At 40.3% G+C, this 22,650-nt stretch overlaps 1 protein-coding gene across 2 annotated transcripts in view; it reads right to left on the bottom strand.

Annotated features, from left to right (window-relative positions):
• Positions 1 to 22,650, bottom strand: part of ATP8B4 (ATPase phospholipid transporting 8B4 (putative)) — a 268,241-nt gene that overhangs the window by 18,122 nt on the left and 227,469 nt on the right. For both annotated transcript variants that reach the window (XM_066388296.1, XM_066388297.1), the window contains 3 exons: positions 15,433 to 15,580; positions 11,944 to 12,127; positions 11,270 to 11,493 (listed from right to left, as the gene is read on the bottom strand). In XM_066388296.1, coding sequence (XP_066244393.1) covers positions 11,270 to 11,493; positions 11,944 to 12,127; positions 15,433 to 15,580 — 556 coding nt within the window. The remainder of the gene's footprint in view (positions 1 to 11,269; positions 11,494 to 11,943; positions 12,128 to 15,432; positions 15,581 to 22,650) is intronic.

Genomic DNA, 22,650 nt, shown 5'->3' with positions numbered 1-22,650 from the left:
TATATGAGTGTCATAAATACTAGGGAGGAAAGGGAATTAGGAAATGTGTGAGTGTTGTAGCTGTAAAAAGGTGATTAGAGAGAATCTCACTGAGAACTGAAATTTGACAAAATGTAGTATGCAACCCTTGAGGCCCCAGCCCAGAGCAGCAGTCTTAACAGGGTCCCAGATGCCAACACCTGTCTATCCCAAGACTCTACCGGAACAGCAGCCCAGTCTCTCACTTCCTTCTGATGAGCAAAGGCATTCAACAACTTTACCTAGGTATATGACTTCAAGGTGTCTTCCTTCATGCACCAGGAGACATAGGAAAATGTTTATTACAATGTTGGTTGTAATAGCTTCAACCCAGAAACAACCAAAACATCCATCAGGTGTGGAACGGAGAAAGACACTGTGGTATATTACCAACCTAATGCAATACTACAGCATAATGGAAAACAAGGAACCACTGCTATATCCAAAGCCAAGAATGAATAAAAAAGATAAGTCATGCTGAGCAAAAGAAGCTAGACAAAAAAGCATGATTCCATTTCATTACAGTTCAAAAATGTGCCCATCTTTTCTAGATAGTAGAGAGAGTGATGCTCATGGTGAAATTAAAAAACAAAGCAACAGTGTGATTATAAAATGTCCGGGTGATGCTCACTCTAGAGAGCTGGGAAAAGAGTGTGACTGAGAATAGGTAAGGGGAGCTTCTGGGAGTTTGGCAACATTCTGTTCCTTGCACTGAACTATAGTTATGTGGGTGTCCGTTTTACAATGTGTTAAGATGACATTTATGTATTAGGTACTTTTTTTTTGTAGATTTGTTATATTTTACAATTCACAAAAGGAAACACATGACTTTTTAGTCATAGCCTGGCAAAACTTTAGACATGGAGAAGATTTTTAAAAATTCTGATGCCCCTGCCACACCCAGGCCAATTAAACAAATATCTTTGAGGATGGGATGACCCAGGCATTAGTAGTTTTAAAATTCTCCCAGATAATTTCACTGTGAAGCCAAGATTGATTATTTCACTCACCCCCATCCAAAAAAAAAAAAAAAAAGCAGTAGCTGACACAAATGCTCCACTATGTGATAATGGCATCTGACTTCCATTCTTTGAGCATATCAATTCATTTCATGGTTGTAGTTTGGAAAATATAAAAGGAGGAAAGTAGCCAACCCGGAATCTTCAGCCCCAGGCCGAACCTGGTGCTAGTCAAGTCATTTCTTCTTCCTTCGCCTCATCTACCACCCACTTTCACACCCAGAGGAGAGATGATTCCTGGTGTTAGGAAGAAAGAAGGAATCTGAGGAGTTATGACATGCTAAAGTATTAGTAGCTGATGGTCTGGCATAAAGTGCCACCATCAGCACAAACTGGCCAGCACTGAAGCCTACGATTATTTCACAGCAGCATTTGTAAGCTGGCATTCGGATTTGAAGCCTCATTTTACAACTGCAGCAGGAGAGGATAAAAAGGGAAAATCTATGGGCATAAAGCTTAAATGAGTTTCTGTAATTTCTTGGAACTGTTCTGACTGCCACTTAGAATCACAACAAGAACAAGAAAATTAGATGATACGTACTGAGCACCTACTATGTACCAGGCACTAATTCAAGGTCTTTACAGAACTGTACATTGACTCATGAAATCATCACAACCCTATGAGGTCAATACTGACAGCCACCAAATTACAGCTGGGAAAACTGAGGCCCAACAAGGTTGGGAGATTACCATATGTCATACACTGAACACAAAGGTTTTCAAAGTGTGGCCTGGAGAATTTCTAGGTGATCTATGATGTCAAATCTATTTTCACAAAGCTACTAAGTAAATTTATTTGAACTTTTCTCTCTTGTTCTCACATAAATATATATAACTTGTGATAAAACAACCAACTGAATGCAGAAGCAGATATGATAATCCACCCCACGACCCAAGTCAGAAATCTGACATTTCTTCCTCTCTCCAATACCCCACATCTCACTGACATAACCACACTGGGTAGCTTATGTTCCTGCCCAAGCCATTCTTTTTTTTTTTTTTTTTCTGAAGCTGGAAACGGGGAGAAACAGTCAGACAGACTCCCGCATGCGCCCGACCGGGATCCACCCGGCACGCCCATCAGAGGCGACGCTCTGCCCACCAGGGGGCGATGCTCTGCCCCTCCGGGGCATCGCTCTGCCGCGACCAGAGCCACTCTAGCGCCTGGGGCAGAGGCCAAGGAGCCATCCCCAGTGCCCGGGCCATCTTTGCTCCAATGGAGCCTTGGCTGCGGGAGGGGAAGAGAGAGATAGAGAGGAAGGGGGGGGGGGGTGGAGAAGCAAATGGGCGCTTCTCCTATGTGCCCTGGCCGGGAATCAAACCCCGGGTCCGCCGCACGCCAGGCCGACGCTCTACCGCTGAGCCAACCGGCCAGGGCCGCCCAAGCCATTCTTCACTTCTGTGACTTTCCACCTGCTGTCTCCTCTGCTGGGCTGCCCATCCTCTTACTCCTCACTTGCTTCACCATGATTGATTCTTGAAGGGTCAGTCCATGGACAGGTCTTCCAGGAAGCTTTTCAGAACTCTGCTCCCTCCCACCCTCCAGGGTTGAATTCCAACCCCTCCTCTCTAGTCCCCTGACACTCCACACCTCACTGCTTCATAACGGTCACCTTACAGTTATTTATGTGCCAGTTCCCAGCACCACCTCCATGAGACTGTGAGCTCCTTGGGAGCAGGTTATATGACTTATACATCTGTGGGGGCCCAGGAACCTAACTCAGTACCTAGCATGTGGTAATTATTTAAGGAAAGAAAGCTGGTACCTTAAAGGTAAAGGTCTTGGAGTCAGAAGACTGAACTGTGTATTCCTGAGTAAGATACTCAATTTCACTGAGTCTTAGGTTTCTTGGTAATAAAATGGGGATTCAAGGGAGGCAGTGTGTATTCAATGAAATGAGTAAACGCCAGTACAGCAACAGCTGACAAAGAGATGGTGCTCAATAAGTGAGTACCTTTATTATAAAAGGAAAGGGAGGAAGAAAGGAATAAGAGACAGAGGGATCCAAGTATCAAATGGTGTGTTTAATGGGTAAATGCAAAGATATATTTTGTATTAATTATACTTCTTATGAAAATATAATTTCTTACTGCTATAACTAACTATAAATATATATTTTTATAATAAACTACTGTGTTAAAGAAATCAATAGAAAATGAGAACATGAGTTAAAGAAAACTAAATACCTTGATATAATTAAGCATTTTCGTCATGAACACTTAATTATATCAGTCACTGTTTAACCAAAATGTCCTCAGCTGAGTCATTCACATTTTAAAAATGCCTTTTCCAGTTATGTGCATTGGCTTAGCACAGTTGAGGTTTATGGGCTTCCACAAAAATTAAAGTCACAAGCAGTATTTCTTCAACAATAGGCTTCTTCCTCCCCTTGCAAAAGAGCTCCAACCTACTCAAACAGCTATCCAAGCATGTGCCACTTCTCCTAAAGGGCTTTACGTACCCTTAGAAAAAATTTAAGGCCCCCCTTGGTGACTAGAACCAATTAAGAGGGGCACACTAGTCCAGACCATGACTCACATGGACCCCATCCCTGTTTCTCCCCTTCCAGGTATCCTCAAGCCCTCTACCACCTCTACTGCCCACCCACCCCCAAGCACACACATACATGCACACATGTCAGTTGACCAGATGTCCCAAAGAGGGGAAAGGAGCAGAGAAGGGAAGAGAAATGATTTTTCTGAAGCCTTTAGTGTAGGAAGCATTCTGGCCTAAGATTAGACAAGTCTAAGGGTGCTAACACTGTGATTTGGGGTAACTTAAACTGTTCATATAAATAAGTGTTCCTGTTTACATAATATATATTATTATATAAAAAATATTGAAATACATATTTTTAAAAATTCGTCTTAGGGTCTCTGTACTTCTAGGGCCAGTCCTAGCCCTTGACTTTCAAGTTGTCTGCTCTCCATCGCCAATATTCTGAATAAGAGAAAAGCCGTGCTCCTGTAAGATGCCATAGTCTGTTTGGAACCATGTAAGTGTCTCCTCGCAGAACAGAAATGAAGGGAGAGGAGAGTCCTCCATTTTTCCAACCTCATTGTTTTTCTATTTCAAGAAAGCTCTCCTGGCTCCTTTCTCTGTGGGAGCAATTTATCAATCTTATCACCCGTTTTATAGAGTAAAAATACTCCAACTACAAATTACACTCTAAAAGCTTGGGAAACACAAACTCTATAATTTATAGAACACCAAATTTAAATAAACCTTAATAAGGCTCTTAAACAGTTATAAAGGGCTTTCCACTCCGAGACCACTGGCTTAGCTCCTTGTTCAAATAACAGGATGAACTGCCTCTTTGAAGATACGTAACCCGTTTTGCTGTGTGTTGCAGGGGAAAACTATATAATAATATTTTTTTCACTTTGGCCTTAAAAAACATTTGTCATTTAAAGAAAACACATTTTGGAATAAATATGAGGTTCTTGGCCTCAGCACATCTGTTACTGATTTGTGTAATTAGCAGAAACCACTAGCAGGATCTAGGAGGAATGGCCCGAGACTGAGCACCCAGCCCTCCCTGGGTTTTCCACAGAGCACATCTGGAAGGCTGGGGGAGGGGGGAGGGCCCACCGGCCAGCCCAGGTTTAGATGGGCTCCCAGGTAACCAAATCCATGAAATCATCAAAGACTTGAGATTAGTCACAGTCTTTTACGTCACTTTCCAAAGTTTTCATTGTGAGTTTTCTTATCTTGTTTGTCAAAACTAAAGTTTTTCTGGCCTTGACAACATAATTGTTTCCATATCACCACAGAATTAAAAAAAAAAAAAAAACCCATACACAGCTCTGTATCTCACTGACAATGATAAATTGTCATCAGATAATACCATCTCACAAGTACACAGTGCTAGTAGTTGCATAGTTTCAAATGTGAATTTCCTAAATAGGGCCTCAACCAACCCATGTCTTTTTTTTTTTTTTTTTTTTCTTTCTTCTTTTTGGCTCTATACCTGGTGCAGGCTCACTGATCTTTATTAAAAATCCTGAGGGCATAGAGTACTTTTAAAATAAATTACACGCATAAATAGTGCACACAAACCCGCAGTGGGCTCCGTGGAAATCATGTAGGCTTTGATAACACTTTGGGATGATATATGTCTTTAAAAAGGATCCATGATTCAGCTTAGAGACTTATTTGACCTTTTTCCAAACCCCTCCAGTCCAGAAATCTGGTTGGAAATCTCATCAGGACAGATTATATTTAAATTGCCTCTCAGTAGCAGTTTGGTTGGAGTGCTTGCTGGCAAAAGGTGGCCTCAAGCTTCCAGATGATTCCAGGAGGCAGTTTGCCTAGAGACAGACCCAGGCTTTCTAAGGGCCTAAGGTCTGAGAGACACCTCTTCCCCCCAAAAATACATCAATAAGGGATTTTATTTTCCCCAACAGTCTTATTGTACTGAATGTTTCTGGATGTTTCCTCTTCAAATTCAAAATAAAGCAAACATTTGCTTGCTTAGGGGTTGGAGGAAGAAAGTTTAAAATCAGAAAACGATTAACCAGTCTCCTTTCCAAGTCTCTGACAGTCTGAGCGGCCACTTATCAGGCAGAGTCAGTGGAGCACTGAACAAAGTGTCGGAAATCATGGGCTCCAGCCCCAGCCTTGCGCACCCCCTGATCGCTGGCTCTGAGGGCCCTCGGGCTTCTCCTCTCAACAATGAAGGGCTAAAGTCCTCATCACCGACATTCTTTGTCAGAGCAAGGGTTCCAGATTTCAACAAAACATACACGTTTTTCTTCTGCAGCTCAGCTGTTTCTCTGAGGAAAGCAAACAAAAGGAGGAGTATGGTTCTTTCCAGGCAGGTTCTTTCTCCATGTCCCCAAAGCAAGCACAGCAGAGGCAAGGTCCAGCCGCTAACCAGAGGGAAGTCCACAGAGCCAGCACGACCCACCCTGCATCACATCGTTGTTCGTCTGACATGTCCTGAGTGCCATGATCCCACAGGCAAGGAATGATGTCACCCACTGCCCCTTTGGAGCCTCGCACACCACAGCTGGATCGGCTTGCACATCTGCCCCAGCCCACCTACCAGGACGGGGCATTGGCTAGAATCTACCAGGGATATATCATCAGAGAACAAGAGCCTGGATAAAATTTACCAGGCTCTGAGAGACAGGCCAACGTACTAAAGAAAAAGCACATGTCACTTCATTAAGTAATTAAACTGGTGTTTTTAAAAGTCAACATTGTATGTAAGAAAGCACAAGCTGTTTACATTTGGTCAGATGTTTTCAGCTGCAGAGTGGATTACTTCAAAGCACTCTGTTAAGAGGTGCAGGGAAGGAATATGTAGGTGCTTACGAATCATGCTAAGATTGGACAGGGTTGGCCCCAAGACATGGCACATCCACGACAAATTTAATTTAAAAAAAATAAAAAATAAACTCTTTGGTGAAAAAAAATAAAAGAAAGGTGACTATGGAGTTATTCAGCATCAGTTTCACATTTATGAAAATAAAATTGTTTCCAGAATTTAAGTTCCCTGAGGACAAAAACTTATATCCCTCTGTTTCATTCTGGTGTCGCTGGAGGCCAGCAGAGCAGTTGGCCCGACACTGGCACTCCAGTTATTCTTGTTAAATGAATGAGGATTCAAAGACTGTACATTCAGTGTTGGAGAATGTGTATGTGAGTCTCCTATCAGGATGGGACAGATGAGTGATGATCAGGCCTATCAAGGAAGGGCCTCTAACACATGCCTTTTGCTACTGAAATCTACCAAACCCTGGCATTTTTATTACTACTGGCTTCATCTCAACATGGAACTTTCAATTCTATTGTAGCAATTTAGGACAGAGACAGCAGGAGGTAGAAAGAACTGGCATCCAACTTTCACTGACAGACTGGAAGTAAGTGGCTATTGAATGGACTTAGAGGCTTAGAAAGCCTTATCACCCAACACATGGCTTTAGAAGCCAAAGCCAACCAAATTGTCTCAATGGGGGGAAAAGTGTGACTGCAAAATTGTTCCCTCTTCAAAAACCTTTATTCTCTTCAGACTAGTGTCTTTCCCAAATATGTGGTTTTCTTCTCATTTGCCTAATTTACAGCATACTGTCCTCAGGAAAACAGGGCTAAGAAAAAATGCCAATAGACTTTTTTTTTTTTCAGTTAAACCTGTTGCTAATCAGGACCTTCTTATGAAAAACAGGGAACGGAAAGGAGACGGTGATCCCAATTCCACATCAGAGCTGCCCTCACAGTCAATTCCCTGTTATCACTAACACACTCAACCACGCGGGTGCGGATGGGGCTAGGAAACACCAGTGTTTCAATCCTTACTGTGGAATAACACCTGTTCTAGAAGACAATGCTTGCTGTACAAAGCACCATTCAGTAAGATGCTCCCTTGAATGCCAGGCAGTTTTTTAAATGCCTTTCTGAATGAGGTGATGTTAAATGAAATTTTAGAAATTAAGAGATTTCAAGATCAGCTGACTGCTGGTCAGTTGGAAGATGTTCAGGTCTGAGGAGTTTCCATCCTCTTTCTCTATATTCTCACACCTTTCCATTAGCCAGCCCCTGAATCCCTGCAGGTAGCTAGACCTTTAGGCCTCATCTCCACTTCCATTCATGTTCTCACTTGATACCTGAGCCCCTGCAGTTCTCCCAGTCACACAGTTCTCCTTTTTTGTGCTCTTATATTGACTTTTCTATTGGACTTACTTACATAATTTTTTATTTCCCAATGAAAAATCAAGTTCCAGGTGGGTAGGGACTTGCCCTCTTCATCGTTTTGTTTTCTCTTCCCAAGATGGTAAACAAAAATTCCTACTAATAATCTGACAATGTTGTATGACTCATAGATATGGGCAAGAAATGAACTATTTAATTTAAATAAGAAAGAGACAAACAGTATGGTCTCGGGTATATAAAAGTTTATATATATTTACATATTATTATTATTATTATTATTATTATAACAAAAATATTGAGGATAGTGGAAAAGACTTTGCCAAGGTTTAATTGGAAACCTTCCACTCTTTAGCATATAAAACAGGGCTCTTTTGTGCCCTGGGCTAGAGTTAATTAAGAAAATGAAAGTTTCTAAAAGGGAGAAAAATAAATAACCTGTTTCTATGGAGATAGTATTCTTAGCATCATTTTGTCCTTTATACATCTTACTTTTTCCAAAACATTGGAACGAAGATAAACAGCGGGGCAATATCAGGTTTTGAAACGGTTTCTGTAGAGACATGTATTCCCAAATTTCCCAAAATGTGTTCTGTATGGTTCCTCTTCTACAAAACAATATGCACGTTGCTTGGGGGGGAGGGGGGGTTGGGAGGACAGAGTTCTGTGCCAAATAAATTTGGGTAATAATACCAAATATCATCAATTCTAAGACACTGTATATTGTAAAAGAGACCATTATTGATGCCAAGACTAGACCCAATGAGGAATCTAGTAAAACTAAGGCAGCAAAGGAATGAATCCTTAGGCTGAGAGTAATAGAGAAACAAACCTTCATGCAAAGAAGGACTGCAGGAAAATGTGTCTGTGTCAACCTTGGTACTAGCTGAAGGGAGAGACAAAAAAAATTTCTCCTAAATATATGAACAACAAATGGTATTCACTAGATTGGAAATACTAATTTAAAAATCCTGCAACAGAGAAAGAGGATGCAGGTAGGCAGTGTCTTCAGGGAACTGGCAGAAGCCACACAAATGTTCTCTGGGAAAAGTGGCTTCAGGAATAATGCCATCAAAATGGCAAAATAACTCATCAGTTCCCCTCACAAGAAGACCAATGGCAACTATCCACAGAAAAGACACCACTGTGAATATCCCAGATCTTCTGGGATGAGTCTGAAGCATTGCCCTGGACTACAGAGAAAGAGAAGGACCACATCCAAAGGAAACAAGAGCCTACACTGTGATGGCATCGCCCCTCACCCAGCTGGCACAGTACTGCACTAAGAGGGTCCCTCTGGGCCTATGGTTTCTCCAGTGGAAAAAAGAGAGTCCCAGGTGGACCTGTAACTCTCCCAGCACTTCCTGGGAGGCTCATTCCAGCCTTGCCTCATAGGAATCACTGGGGAAGTTGGCAGAGGCTGAACCAGCTTCAGATAGAGATGGAGAAGGGGGCAGGGTTTCCAGCACCCAGCACTCAGAGCTCACTCTTGGTGGATCTCATTTCTACTTGCAGCAGCGATGAGAAGAGAAGTCCTGGCCAGAGGCTCTGCCCATCTACAATTCAATCAAACACTTAAGAAAATTATAGACAGGCGGTATGTCTTACAACTGGGTTTAACCATCAGCTACTCATCTTTTTGGAGAAATCACTGTCTCCTTGCTGTTCTCTTTTCAAAAGTGGACACTGGCAAGAGACTTAAATATTAAATTGTTTAACATCTGACTCTGACCAATTTTATCAGATCCTAAAAGCAGAGCAGAAAATCACCTAAATATAGAAGTTAGAAGTCAATGAACATAAGTTTCAACTTCACAGGTTTAATGAGCACAACACTGTCAGTAAACCTGCCTATCCAAGCTTGATGTGTCTGTACATGCAAATCATTAACAACTCTACTGTGTCCAAAGAGGTCTAAGTCAAGGTTAAGACATCCCTTCATGGTATTATAATTTTTCAAAAGCCTCAAACTTTTGCAATGTGAAAACTGAATCTCACAGAAACACCGCTTAGCAAATAGTTTTGCTTTGTTCTTATGTGGAGGGAAAGCCCCCTGTCCAGGAAGACACAGCCAACACTCCCACACCTTCTTCTGTTGGACAAAGGTGGAATAGTGAGCAGGTGCATATCCCCATCCCAATGACTCCTCAAAGTAGAGTTAAAATCAAGACTTTGCTTTACTTTAACTGTCTATTGATTACCAAAAATAATCAAGAGTCTGCTGTTAGTTCTGTGAATGCTATCCTTGAAAGAAAAAAAATAGGAATGTGTGTAGGTATGCCTCACTTTAAGAAATCTCACCTTCTCAGAAGAAGGAAAGGATGTACAAAACCTATTTCCATTACAAAAAGGATATGTTAATCCCCCTTGGCACATTTAAGATAACATGAAATGCCAAGATTTAATTCATATTGTTTTTCTGAAATAAAATGATTGAAAAAAATGAGCTTCATGCAGATCCCTGAAATCAGTGATTAAACCCCAGAGATAGGCAGAACAACTGAAGAAATCTTTAAAAAGAGTGATGGCTACCATTTTATTTTCAAAGACGATCTTTTTCTTTTTTTGTTGTTTAAAATAATAATATCAATTTCTTATTTATAAGTATATTTAAACACTGTAAGTCTTGCATTTCACAACTAACACCAGGGTCAAACTTTACTGATATCCAAGATATGGGGTGTTTGTTTGTTTGTTTGTTGTATTTTTCCGAAGTGAGAGGCAAAGGGGAGGCAGACAGACAGACTCTCGCATGCACCCGACCAGGATCCACCCAGCATGTCCACCAGGGGGCGATGCTCTGCCCCTCTGGAGCGGTGCTCCACTGCAATCAGAGCCATTCTAGGGCCTGAGGCAGAGGCCATGGTGTCGCCCTCAGCGCCCAGGCTACCTTACTCCAATGGAGCCTTGGCTGCAGGAGGCAAAGAGAGAGATTGGGGGGGGGGAGGGGGGAGAAACAGATGAGTGGTTCTCCTGTGTGCCTGGCCAGGAATCAAACCCGGGACATCCACATGCCGGACCGATGCTCTACCGCTGAGCCAACTGGCCAGGGCTAAGTAATATTCTTTAAAATGAAGATGAGTAGATACAAAAATATAATCCTAATTTATAAATTTGCTAATTTTTCTTTGTTAGAACCTACATAATCTACATGTCAATTTTCTAGCCAATGAACTGCTATCAAAAGATCCTTGATGTCAGTATATAAAATACTTCCCCTTGATATAAAATATTTACATTCAGTGTATTGGGTGAGCAACCATCCTCCCAATAGAGATACCTCAATATTTCTATTACTGTTTCTCAGACTTCTAAATTAAAACTCTATATCAAGCCTACCTGTCATCATACAAAAACATTTTAATAAAAACTTAAAAGAGTACTCATTGGTTGCTATGCAAATAAGAGAAAAATAAATAAAATTCCAACTAAATATACATTCTTCTTGGGTTCAAAGCTCAAGTCAATTTTCAATTACATAATTGCCATAGTGTCACTATTTATTAATAAAAGCTATGAAGAACAGTCATTTACAATCCAGGGGATCTTATAAAAGAAAGATAAGTACTTTTTTACTAACCTGGGCTGAGAAACCACAGAAGAAACCAAACCAGAAATGCACAAGTGTGAATGCAAAATTCTTATAGAAGAAATAGCATAAGAATTTGCACATTCGGAAATAGGACCACCTTCCATGAACAAGGAGAAGCCTTTGGAGGTATCTAAACTGTGCAAACGAATAGTCGCTGGCTAAGACTGCCTGCAGTCCTTCTTGGCCGCTGATTCCAATGCCAATGTGAGCACCTACAAAGAAAAACAGTAACACTTTCATTCCCCAAACAAAGATACAGTCTCTTTGGGGAACTTGTCATTACTCCTTTATGGTATTATTTATTTACAGAAACCTTACAACTATATATAGCGTTAATAATTTTCACTCATATTGTCTTATAAAACACTCATGATGGATATTTGTCCTAGTTTTATAAAATAGGACATTGGCTAGAAAAAGTTTAGTGACTTGCACAAAGTTTTACCCTTTTCTAGCCTAAAAATACACAAATTATTTAATTACAAAGTTTTCTTTGTTTTTTTATTGTTTGTTTGTTTATTTTTATGAATGTGTTGGACCCAGAATATTCAGAATCACTGGGAAAAATGAAGTTATAATGGAATCTCCATTACATATTTCCAAATGCTGAACTTGAGGACTCCAGGTATGCATCATACCCCACTGAGCAGATGTTCACTTACTTTTGATCATGCTGACATCATTGGCTCCATCACCAATGGCCAAAGTGACAGCATTTCTGTGTTTTTTCACCAGCTCTACCACTTGGGCTTTCTGGAGCGGCGTGACACGGCAGCACACCACAGTCTTACACATGCAGGCAAGTTCTAGGAGATCATTCTTGACATCATTTTCCAGGGCATGAGCCTGTTATTAAAAAAAAAAAAAAAGTCCAGAATAGATCAAGAAACAATAAATCAGAGGCATTCTTTGGGAAGCAGACTCCTTATTTCTCAACTGATTTCTTTTCTAAACAGTTGAATTCACTTTAACAAGTCAGTGTTGATTCAGGATCACACAAGCAACAACAACCAACTAAAGAAATGAGTATTAAAGTCCTACTAAGTGCCAAAAAGTTTTAGAATAAAAATAAAAGATAGTGCCCTTCTATGTTCCTCTTGACACATGACCATGCTAAACTGGAGAGAAATACAGTTAAATGCCAGAGAAGTTCCCAAATCTCCAGCAATAAGGAAAGCAAAAAACAGAAGTTCCAGGCATCCCCAAACTACAGCCCGCGGGCCGCATGTAGCCACCTGAGGCCATTTATCCGGCCCCCTGCAGCACTTCCAGAAGGAGCACCTCTTTCATTGGTGGTCAGTGAGAGGAGCACTGTATGTGGCGGCCCTCCAACGGTCTGAGGGACAGTGAACTGGACCCCTGTGTAAAAAGTTTGGGGACCCCAATGTCCTGCATCACCAAGGTTGCTGGTTCAACCCTGAGTCACCAGTTCCAGCCCTTCTCAGGGAACATATGAGAAGCAATCAATGGGAGCACAACTAAGTGGAACAATGATTTGATCCTCTTTTCCTCTCTCCCTCTCTCTCTTTCTCTCTTTTCCTCTCTCTCTCTCTCAAAAAAAAAAAAAAAAAAAAAAAAAAAAAAAAAGACAGACCCTATTCACCACCTCACCAAGTTTAGAATGAACTACAAAATGGTGATTTTTTTTTCTGTCCTCCATGATGTAATTTTGTTTCCTTTGCATTGTTGTTTTGTATATCTAGTTTTTGCTTTGGTGGTTGTTAATGCATGGGTCAACAAAAAGCAGACAGGCTGGAGATCAGCCCTTGAAGAGAATAGTGATTGAAATCAAAAGAGGTCTGTTCGAAAAGGTGGCATGCAAAAAAATGGCGATGTCTTTCATAGGATCCCCCAAACATTTTCACCCTTGATCCTCTCCAAATACATAACAGCCTTCAGATATACCAGGAAATAACTGAGAAAGAGCATAATCCTTTGCAATTAGCTGCGTATTTTTTTTCTAGAAAACACCTTGCTGTACATTACTTAATAAACACAGTAAGAAAAACAGGAATCTACCTAAACTAAGTCATCATATTTTTAAATGAATCTTTAACAAGATAGTCATAGCCTCTCACAATTGGCCTCTATGTTTCTTTTGAGTTCTGTCTTCTATTACCAGTGCAAAGGCAGAGGCAAGAAAGAACCTGTCAAATTATGGAAATAAGCAAGTTGGCATAGTGAGAGTAAAAGCAATTCTTAAAGCGAGGTCCACATGTATTCACATCCTTATTCTCAGGCTATAGTACTGTGACCTACACATGCTTAGTAAATGTAAATGTATAAATAGAAAGATTGGCAAATGACTAAAACATGCACTGAGGTAAATAATTCTCACGTCAAGTTCTATAATTCCTAGGAGAAATTGTGAGTTAGCATTCTCAAATATAAATGCCATTTCTGAAAGACAAAGCATGTAACTAGCTCTCTTGCCCAGAATTATTCCTTTCTCTCTCTCTTTTCTTTGTGTGACAGAGAGAGAGGGATAGATAGGGACAGACGAACAGACAGACAGGAAGGGAGAGAGATGAGAAGCATCAATTCTTTGTTGTGGCACCTTAGTTGGTCATTGATTACTTTCTCATATGTTTTGACCGGGGGCTACAGCAGACCAAGTGACCCCTTGCTCAAGCCAGTGACCTTGGACTCAAGCTGGTAAGCCTTGCTCAAACCAGATGATCCTGTGCTCAAGCCTACGACTTCAGGGTTTTGAACCTGGATCCTCCGTGTCCTAGGCCGGCACTCTATCCACTGCGCCACTGCCTGGTCAGGTCTTTTTCTTTTTTCTTTATTAGCAACAAGTGAAAACCTAGATTCCCTGACTCTAAGAAAAACCCAATTATATTATGCACAGCATCAAGATTACAGCAAATTGGAATTATATATTTTTTAAAGCTTTTGACCATACTATCAGAAACATGGTCTGTTCTCCTTAAATAAAAAATGACATTTTGTGGTTTCTATCTTCTTAGCTTTTTCAACATATTGAGAGGCAGAGAGAATAGTGTAGGTTATCATCTGAGTACTCTGACCCACCACACATTGGCTCTTTTGAGCCTGAGGGAAAGTCAAAGCACTCATTAGGGACCCTTTCCATATTGTGGTCCCTGGGCAATTGAACTTGGGCCACCAGTTCCAAGTTCCAGCTGACAGGTTTATAATTTTCAGTTGCTATTCATTTGTGCAAGGGAGAAGTTCGTGTCATCTGGACAAACTTTCAACTGAGCTTGGCCTGCAGCTGAGCTCTGTAACTTTCCATGGTGTAGAAGGCAACACATCATTACGTCTGGAATCCAGCTGGATAATACTCACAGCACTAAGGGCTAACAGACAGCTGATCACAGGGGGAAAATACAGCATACTCACATACAACTTCTTTCGTCCTCTAAGAAAATGTCTAAAAGAAGATACATTTCTTTTCCAAAGTCCAAAAGAGAAAAATGACCACCAAAGCGGAAGAAAAATATAAAATTAGCTCTTTTTACATATAAATGATAATTTCACTGGAGTGGAATCAGAGCTTTTGTTTTCTAAATTAGAAACTCAGGAGAAGAGCGTTTTGATATTTGTTCAAACTTTGGAACCTGAACTACATTAAAAGTACAATGCAAGTTTATTCTATTATGACAAGAACCAGATTTCCTAATCAAAGCAAATTGTTTGGCATTGCTGTAAAATGCTGCTATTTAAAAAAAAAACAACACCAGAGGTATCTTAATGGCAATAATTTGGTGTGGTAATTATATGAAGGTCGGGTTGTACTTTGTAAATCACAAACATTAGCAAGAGCAATAATCGCAATACATTCATCCAATTGCATTATTTTAATTAAATAACAATGAACTATGACACTTTCCCTTAGAAAAGCACTTAAACAATACTGCTAAATGGTCTACAGTCATTTAGACAAGATTGATAAGCTGTGAATTCAGCATTTCTTTGGATCCTCCCTCCACTGTGGTGTTTCAAGCAATAATGTATGAAATATATATTAGAAGTTTCCTTTCCCCTTGCAAACGGAATCATAGTGCATGCCTTGTTTCCAGTTATGTCATTCGTTTGAAAAACACAAAGGAGATCTCATTATGACAGCACAGAAGAGACAATTACTGGGGTGAAAAAGAAAGAACAAAAGCCTCACGTGAACTCACCAAACTGTGGCCATTTATGACTAAGGCATAATCTCCTGTTACAGTTCCTTCTACCACTGAGTCCAGCTCCAGCTGCTGCTTTTTTTCAAAGACTACATGGCCATTGGAAGAACTTCTGTTTTGTCCAAACAAATTTTCCTTGGCTTTCCTTAAAGGCAAGGAGGAGGAAGCAAATCATAATAAAGTATACAGAGTGTACCCTTGAACTCGAACAAGAGACTGGCCTGAAGGTAAATTTATTTTATCACTATTTAGACAGACTGTGGCATAAGATTCAATTTCAGTAAGCAAGCTTGATAATTCTTGTGATAGAGATACCATAGCAAATCTACCTCTGGAAAATTCCAGGAAATAGGAGGGTAAACATAATTTTAAAAAATCATCTTGAACGTTCTGAATTACCTAAAAGCTAAATCACCTTCTTGATCTGGCCTTGAACTAAGGGATTTTGATAAATTTGGTATATAACCTTGTCTGAGTTTCAAGGGCTTAAGAATCACTGATCTAGCATGTGATATTGTTAAATAATGACAGGAAAAGACAAAAGAAAATTCATGATATCTGCTAGGAATTCTGGGGCTTCTGTGTAGTAAATAAATTAATTTGTATAAAAATGAAATATAATTTATATTAAAACAGTAGGCTTCTAAAAAGGACAAAAAGTTTGATAATAAAACAAATGATAGAATTTACCCAGTTGGCAGTCATTATCAGATAATAGTATACTTTAAATGTTTCATGGGGGGTGACAACAGAGTAATGGCAGCATGAGAAATACTCCTGATTAATCACCTTGAAATTTCAACAAATTGAACAACTATAATGCAGCAAAGAAACCCCAGCTGGGCTCACAGTTGTGCCTGAAAGATCCATGCACTAAATGGACTAAAGGTGGGACAGGGTGAAAAGAGAAGCAGAAGATAAAATGCATTCGTGGTGGGCTTTGGAGAGGAGAGGAGACAAAGCTGGAGTGACTGGTATTTTCTTTTCTCTGCTGTACTATGGGAAAGAGGAAAGTTCGGGCTCTCTGGATTTTGTCTGAGGAATAAGGAGATGGAATTTTGGAGTGACTGGGACTACTTCTGCCAAAAGGAGTGTAGAGACTGTGATAAACCAAAGTGGTCAGTGTTTCCATGATCTGCCTTCAACCTGCACTCAGCAGAAACAGAGAAAGGTACTCAGGTGAAAGGTGTCCCCCAGGTACTCAGATCCTGCCTCCCTCATCTCATGGTATCTAGAATGGCAGAGACAAACCCCACAGCTGGCTTTTCAGAGTCACTATCTCCCCTGAAGAAGAGAGGTGTTTCATGTCCAGTCCCCAGGTCTGTTGAGACATGGATAGGAGTGCCCAGAAAACTGAGATCGCCATTGCTAGAACCATAAAGCCAGAAAGCTGAAGCCAGAAAGCTGAAGTCTAAGGCCAATGCCATGAAGCCCTCACAGCATGCCCCACCCACAAACGACACTACGGCCCTGGCTATATCATTGTGACAGCAACATCTCAGGAGAGGATAGCCCAAGAACTTTACAGAGCTAAAACTTGTAATACAGCATCACCTACTAAAAGAAACCTCTCCAAACCCAAATTTATTTTTCCCTTTATTCTTTTTTTTCTTATCTTTTTTCTCTTTTGAATTTCAGTTTCTTTAATTTTTATATTTTTTAATCTTATTTTCTGTGGATGTTTTGGTTTTGATTGTTTTGTTTGCTTTTGATCTTTTTTTCATGGTATTTTTTTTTTTTACTTGTCATAATTATTTAATTTTTATCTCTTATTGTATTTTTTATTTTAATTTTTCATCTTTTTAGTTGTTTTTTGTTAGTGTTCTTTTTTTGGGGGGGGGGATTTTTCTGAAGCTGGAAATGGGGAGGCAGTCAGACAGACTCCCGCATGCGCCCAACCGGGATCCACCTGGCACGCCCACCAGGTGGCGATGCTCTGCCCATCCGGGGCATCGCTCTGTCACGACCAGAGCCACTCTAGTGTCTGGGGCAGAGGCCAAGGAGCCATCCCCAGAGCCCGGGCCATCTTTTGCTTCAATGGAGCCTCGGCTGCAGGAGGGGAAGAGAGAGACAGAGAGGAAGGAGAGGGGGAGGGGTGGAGAAGCAGATGGGTGCCTCTCCTGTGTGCCCTGGCCGGGAATCGAACCCGGGACTTCCACACACCAGGCCAACTCTCTACCACTGAGCCAACTGGCCAGGGATGTTAGTGTTCTTAACAATGCCACTTTCAAATGTTATCAAGGAAGAAGAAATCAAATACCATGGCTACACAAGACAGAGACATAGTTCAGAAAGAAAATGAAAAAAACTCCAGAAAAAAAATCTCAATCACATAAAAACCTTAGAGTTAAATCATTGGCATGTAAGGCCATACAACCCTGAAAGCACCCGATCTCATCTGATCTCAGGAGCTAAGCAGGGTTGGGCATTGTTAGTTCTTAGATGGGAGAATTCAAAATTGAAGTTCTAAAAATACTCAACAAGATGCAGGAAGACATTAATAGGCAACTTAATGGGCTTAGAAAAAAATTAATGAACAGAATGAATACCTCACCAAGGAGAGTGAGACTTTAAAGACAAAGATGAAGAATTCAAAACATGATGACTGAGGTAGCAAGTTTAGTTATAGAACAAGCCAGATAGAGAAAAGAATCAGTAACATTGAAGACAGGCAATTAGAGATGCTACAGAGAGAAGAAGAGAGAGACTCATGAATTTCAAAAACTAAGAGATCTTTCCAAGAATTGTCAAACTCCATCAGAAAGAGTAATATAAGAATAACGGGTATATCAGAAGAAGAAAAGAGGGAGGGAGAAGGGAATGAAAAGTCTATTCAAACAAATAATTGATGAGAACTTCCCAACCCGATGGAAAGAATGAGAGTCTCAAATCCATGAAGCAAAGAGAATGTTGAGTTACCTCAACCAAAACAGACATACTCCAAGGCACATCATAATAAAATTGTCAAAAATCAATAACAAAAAAGGAACCTCAAGGCAGCTAGGGAAAAAAACATAACATATAAAGGAAAGCTCATTAGGTTACCATCAGATATCTCAGCAGAACTCTATAAACCACAAGAGAGTAGACTCAAACTTTCAAAGCACTGAAAGATAGAAATTACAACCAAAAATATATTCATCAGAGTTATCCTTCAAATATGAAGGACAAATAAAGACTTTTACAGACATACAGAAACTGAGGGAGTTTATCACCAGAAAACCCACCTACAGGAAATACTTAAGGATATTATTCAATGAGGCACAAAGAACAAAACATTAATTTGTTGTGTTTGTAGTTTTGATTAACTACAGGTAAAAGCTCCAACAAGGTCACAATAAAAACAAAAATAATCTGCAACAAAAATAACATAAAAGGCAAAAGGATAAATATCTGCAGTAGCAAAGGAGAATACAGTGAAGGAGCACTCATAAGACAAAAGACTGTTGTAATTATATGAAGTGAAATAAGTAAATCAGAAAAAACCAGGAACTGCATTATTCCATACGTAGGTGGGACATAAAAGTGAGACTAAGAGACATTGATAAGAGTGTGGTGGTTATGGGGGGAGGGGGAGAGGGAGAGGGAAAGGGGGAGGGGGAGGGGCACAAAGAAAACTAGATAGAAGGTGACAGAGGACAATCTGACTTTGTGTGATGGGTATGCAACATAATTGAATGACAAGATAACCTGGACTTGTTATCTTTGAATATATGTATCCTGATTTATTGATGTCACCCCATTAAAAAAATAAAATTATTTAAAAAGAAAAAAAGACTGTTGTACATAAGAACATTTTTCTCTTAATAACCTAATGATAACCACCCATGAAAAAGCCACTGCTGAAACATAGCTTAAAAAAAAGAAGAAACAAGAGAAAGAAATAAGGAATAACACCAAACAAAAACAACTGATGGAAACAAAAAGGAGCAGAACCAACAAAGACACAGAGCTACCAGAAAACAAAACATAAAATGGCTATAGGAAATCCTCAAGTGTCAATAATTACCTTAAATGTAAATGGACTGAACTCACCAATGAAGATGCAGAGAGTAGCAGATTGGATCAAAAAGCAAAACCCAACCATGTTTCCCCCAAAAGACACATCTAAGTTACAAGGACAAAAGTAGATTTAAAGGGAAAGGTTGGAAAATAATTATCCAAGCAAATAATATCCAAAGGAAAGCAAGTATAGCCATAATTATATATATATTTCTGACAATGTGGACTTCAAGACAACAAAAGTAACCAGAAACAAAGATGGGCATTTCGTAATGATAAAGGGGACAGTCTTTCGAGAAGACATAATACTTCTCAATATATATGCACCAAACCAGGGAGCACCAAACTATATAAGACATCTACTAACTAATATAAAAATAGAAGCAGACAAAAACAAAATCATACTTGGAGATTTCAATATACCATTGACAGTCTTAGATAGATCACCCAAACAGAAAATCAGTAAAGGAATATTGGCCTTAAACACACTCTGGAACAAATAAACATAATAGATATTTATAAGATATTTCATCCCAAAATGTCAGATTATACACTCTTCTACAGTGTGCATGGAACATTCTCAAGGATAAACCCTATGTTGAGACACCAAACTAACATCAACAAATTCAGGAAGATTGAAATTATACCAAACATATTTTCTGATCATAAGACTTTGAAATTTAAATTCAACTGTAAAAAAAAAACCTAAAAACTCGCAGGCCCTAGCTGGTTGGCTCAGTGGTAGAGCATCAGCCCGGTGTGTGGAAGTCTCAGGTTCAATTCCCAGTCAGGGCACACAGAAGTGCCCATCTGCTTCTCCACCCTTCCCCCTCTCCTTTCTCTCTATGTCTCTTTTCCCCTTCCATAGCCAAGGCTTCAATGGAGCAAAGTTGGCCTGGGTGCTGAGGATACTTTATGGCCTCTGCCTCAGGTGCTAGAATGGCTCCAGCTGCAATGGAACAACACCACAGATGGGCAGAACATCATCCCCTGGTGGGCATGCCAAGTGGATCTCGATTGGGCACATGCAAGAGTCTGTCTGACTGTCTCCCCGATTCTAACTTCAGAAATATAAAAAGAAAAAAAAAGAAAAGAAAAAGAATGCCATGAAAATGTGGAAATTAAACAACATACTCCTAAAAAGAAAGACTGGGTCAAAGAAGAAATAAAAGCAAAGATCAAAGGATATTTACAAAAAAATTAAAATGACAACACAAAGTAGCAAAATTTCTGGGATGCAGCAAAAGCAGAAATAAGAGGGAGCTTATATCATTACAGGCTTATATCAGGAAAGAAGAGAGATCCCAAGTAAACAACCTAACATTACCCCTTAAGGAACTAAAAAAAGAAGAAAGGCAACCCAAAGTCAGCAGAAAAATGAAAATAGTAAGAATTAGAGCAGAACTAAATGAAATAAAAAACAAAAAAAACTATAGAAGAAATTAATGCAACAAAGAGCTGGTCCTTTGAAAAGATCAATAAAATTGACAAACCCCTGGCTAGAGTCACTAACGAAAAAAGAGGAAGGATTCATATAAACAAAGTCCAAAATGAAAGAGGAGAAACTACCACAGACATCATAGATATACAAAAAATCATAGTAGAATATTATGAAAGACTATCTGCCACCAAATTCAACAACCTAGAGGAAATGGATAAATCCTAGAACTATACATTCTTCCTAGACTGAGTCATGAAGAAGTGGAAAATATAAATAAACCTATAAGCAGGAAAGAAATAGAAACAACTATCAAAACCTCCCCCAAAAACAAAAGTCCAGGACCAGATGGCTACTCTAGTGAATTCTACCAAACATTCAAAGATTTTATCTTATTCTTCTCAAAGTCTTCAAAAAAATGGAAAAAGCAACACTTCCAAACACATTTTATGAGGCCAAAATAACCCCCATACCAAAACCTGGAAAGGACAACACACACACACAAAAAAAAAAAGACCTACAGACCAATATCTCTAATGAATACAGATGCAAAAATCCTAAACAAAATACTGCAAATTGAATATAACAACACATTAAAAAAAATCATCATGATCAAGTAAGATTCATTGCAAGAGCACAAGGATGGTTCAACATATGGAAATCAATCTACATAATACACCATGTCAACAAAACAAAGGAGAAAAATCATATGATCCTACCAATAGATGCAAAAAAGGCATTCAGTAAGATACAACATCTCTTTATGTTTAAAACACTCAATAAAATTGGAATAGAAGCAAAGCACCTCAACAAAATAAAAGCCATATGTAACAAACCATCAGCTAATATTATACTAAATGATGAAAAATAAAGGTTTTTCCTCTAAATTAGAAAACAATGCGGAGAGTGACATCACGGAAATGGCGCCGTGAGCAGCGTGTCCGACAGATCTCCCCAAAATCACAACAAATTTATCAACTAGAAACAGAAAAATTTATCCTCGGAGCATTCCGGAGTTCCACACAAACTGAAAGCGAAAGGACTGTTATCACTTGAATCTGAGAGACGAGAGTGTGGAGGAAGCTAACTACCGCAGGGACGTTCGTTCAAGCCGCGGAGGGAGTGCGCCTGTGGTGAGTCGGCCCACACTCGGGAGTGGCGAGCAGCCGCCGGCGCGCGCCCGGTCCGGTTGCAGAGCGAGCACTGCTAACGTTCCCAGCGGCCCGCACACTGCGAGTGAGAGTCCCCAGCCACCAGTGCCTGGAGCACCCCATTCGCGCGCGTGCCCTACTGGCCCGGACACCCTGCACACCCAGGGTGCCCCATTATCCTGCGCCCGGTGCGCCCTACTGGCCCGCACACCCAGGGTGCCCCATTATCCTGCGCCCGGTGTGCCCCAGCCGCCAGCGGCGGGGCGAGCGGGAGAGGCGCCAGGGCAGTCTTCTGGGAGATTCTCTCCGTGGGCGGGGCACCTCACCCAACCATTCAAGCTAACAATCAAGCGTTGGGGGAGGGGCATGCAGGCAGCATGAAATACCTTCGGGAGCACAGCTGCGGACCCAATCACTGAAATTAGCTTAACCCATGAAATCTGCGCACCCATGGGCTCTAATTGATAAGATCTCTCTCAGTTCAGCGATCCAAGACAAGAGGCGTGATATTTCTTAGTGCCTCTCGCTAAAGGGGCGGGGGCAACTTCTGATTGATAGAGCCTCCATATTCAGGGATAAACGCTAACAAGAGGGACTTGGCAGATAATAAGATCTTTACTACAC

This window comes from Saccopteryx leptura, chromosome 6 (assembly GCF_036850995.1).
Source record: "Saccopteryx leptura isolate mSacLep1 chromosome 6, mSacLep1_pri_phased_curated, whole genome shotgun sequence".
In the NCBI taxonomy this organism is placed as follows: Eukaryota; Metazoa; Chordata; class Mammalia; order Chiroptera; family Emballonuridae; genus Saccopteryx; species Saccopteryx leptura.
This window is presented reverse-complemented; position numbering and strand designations above follow the sequence as displayed.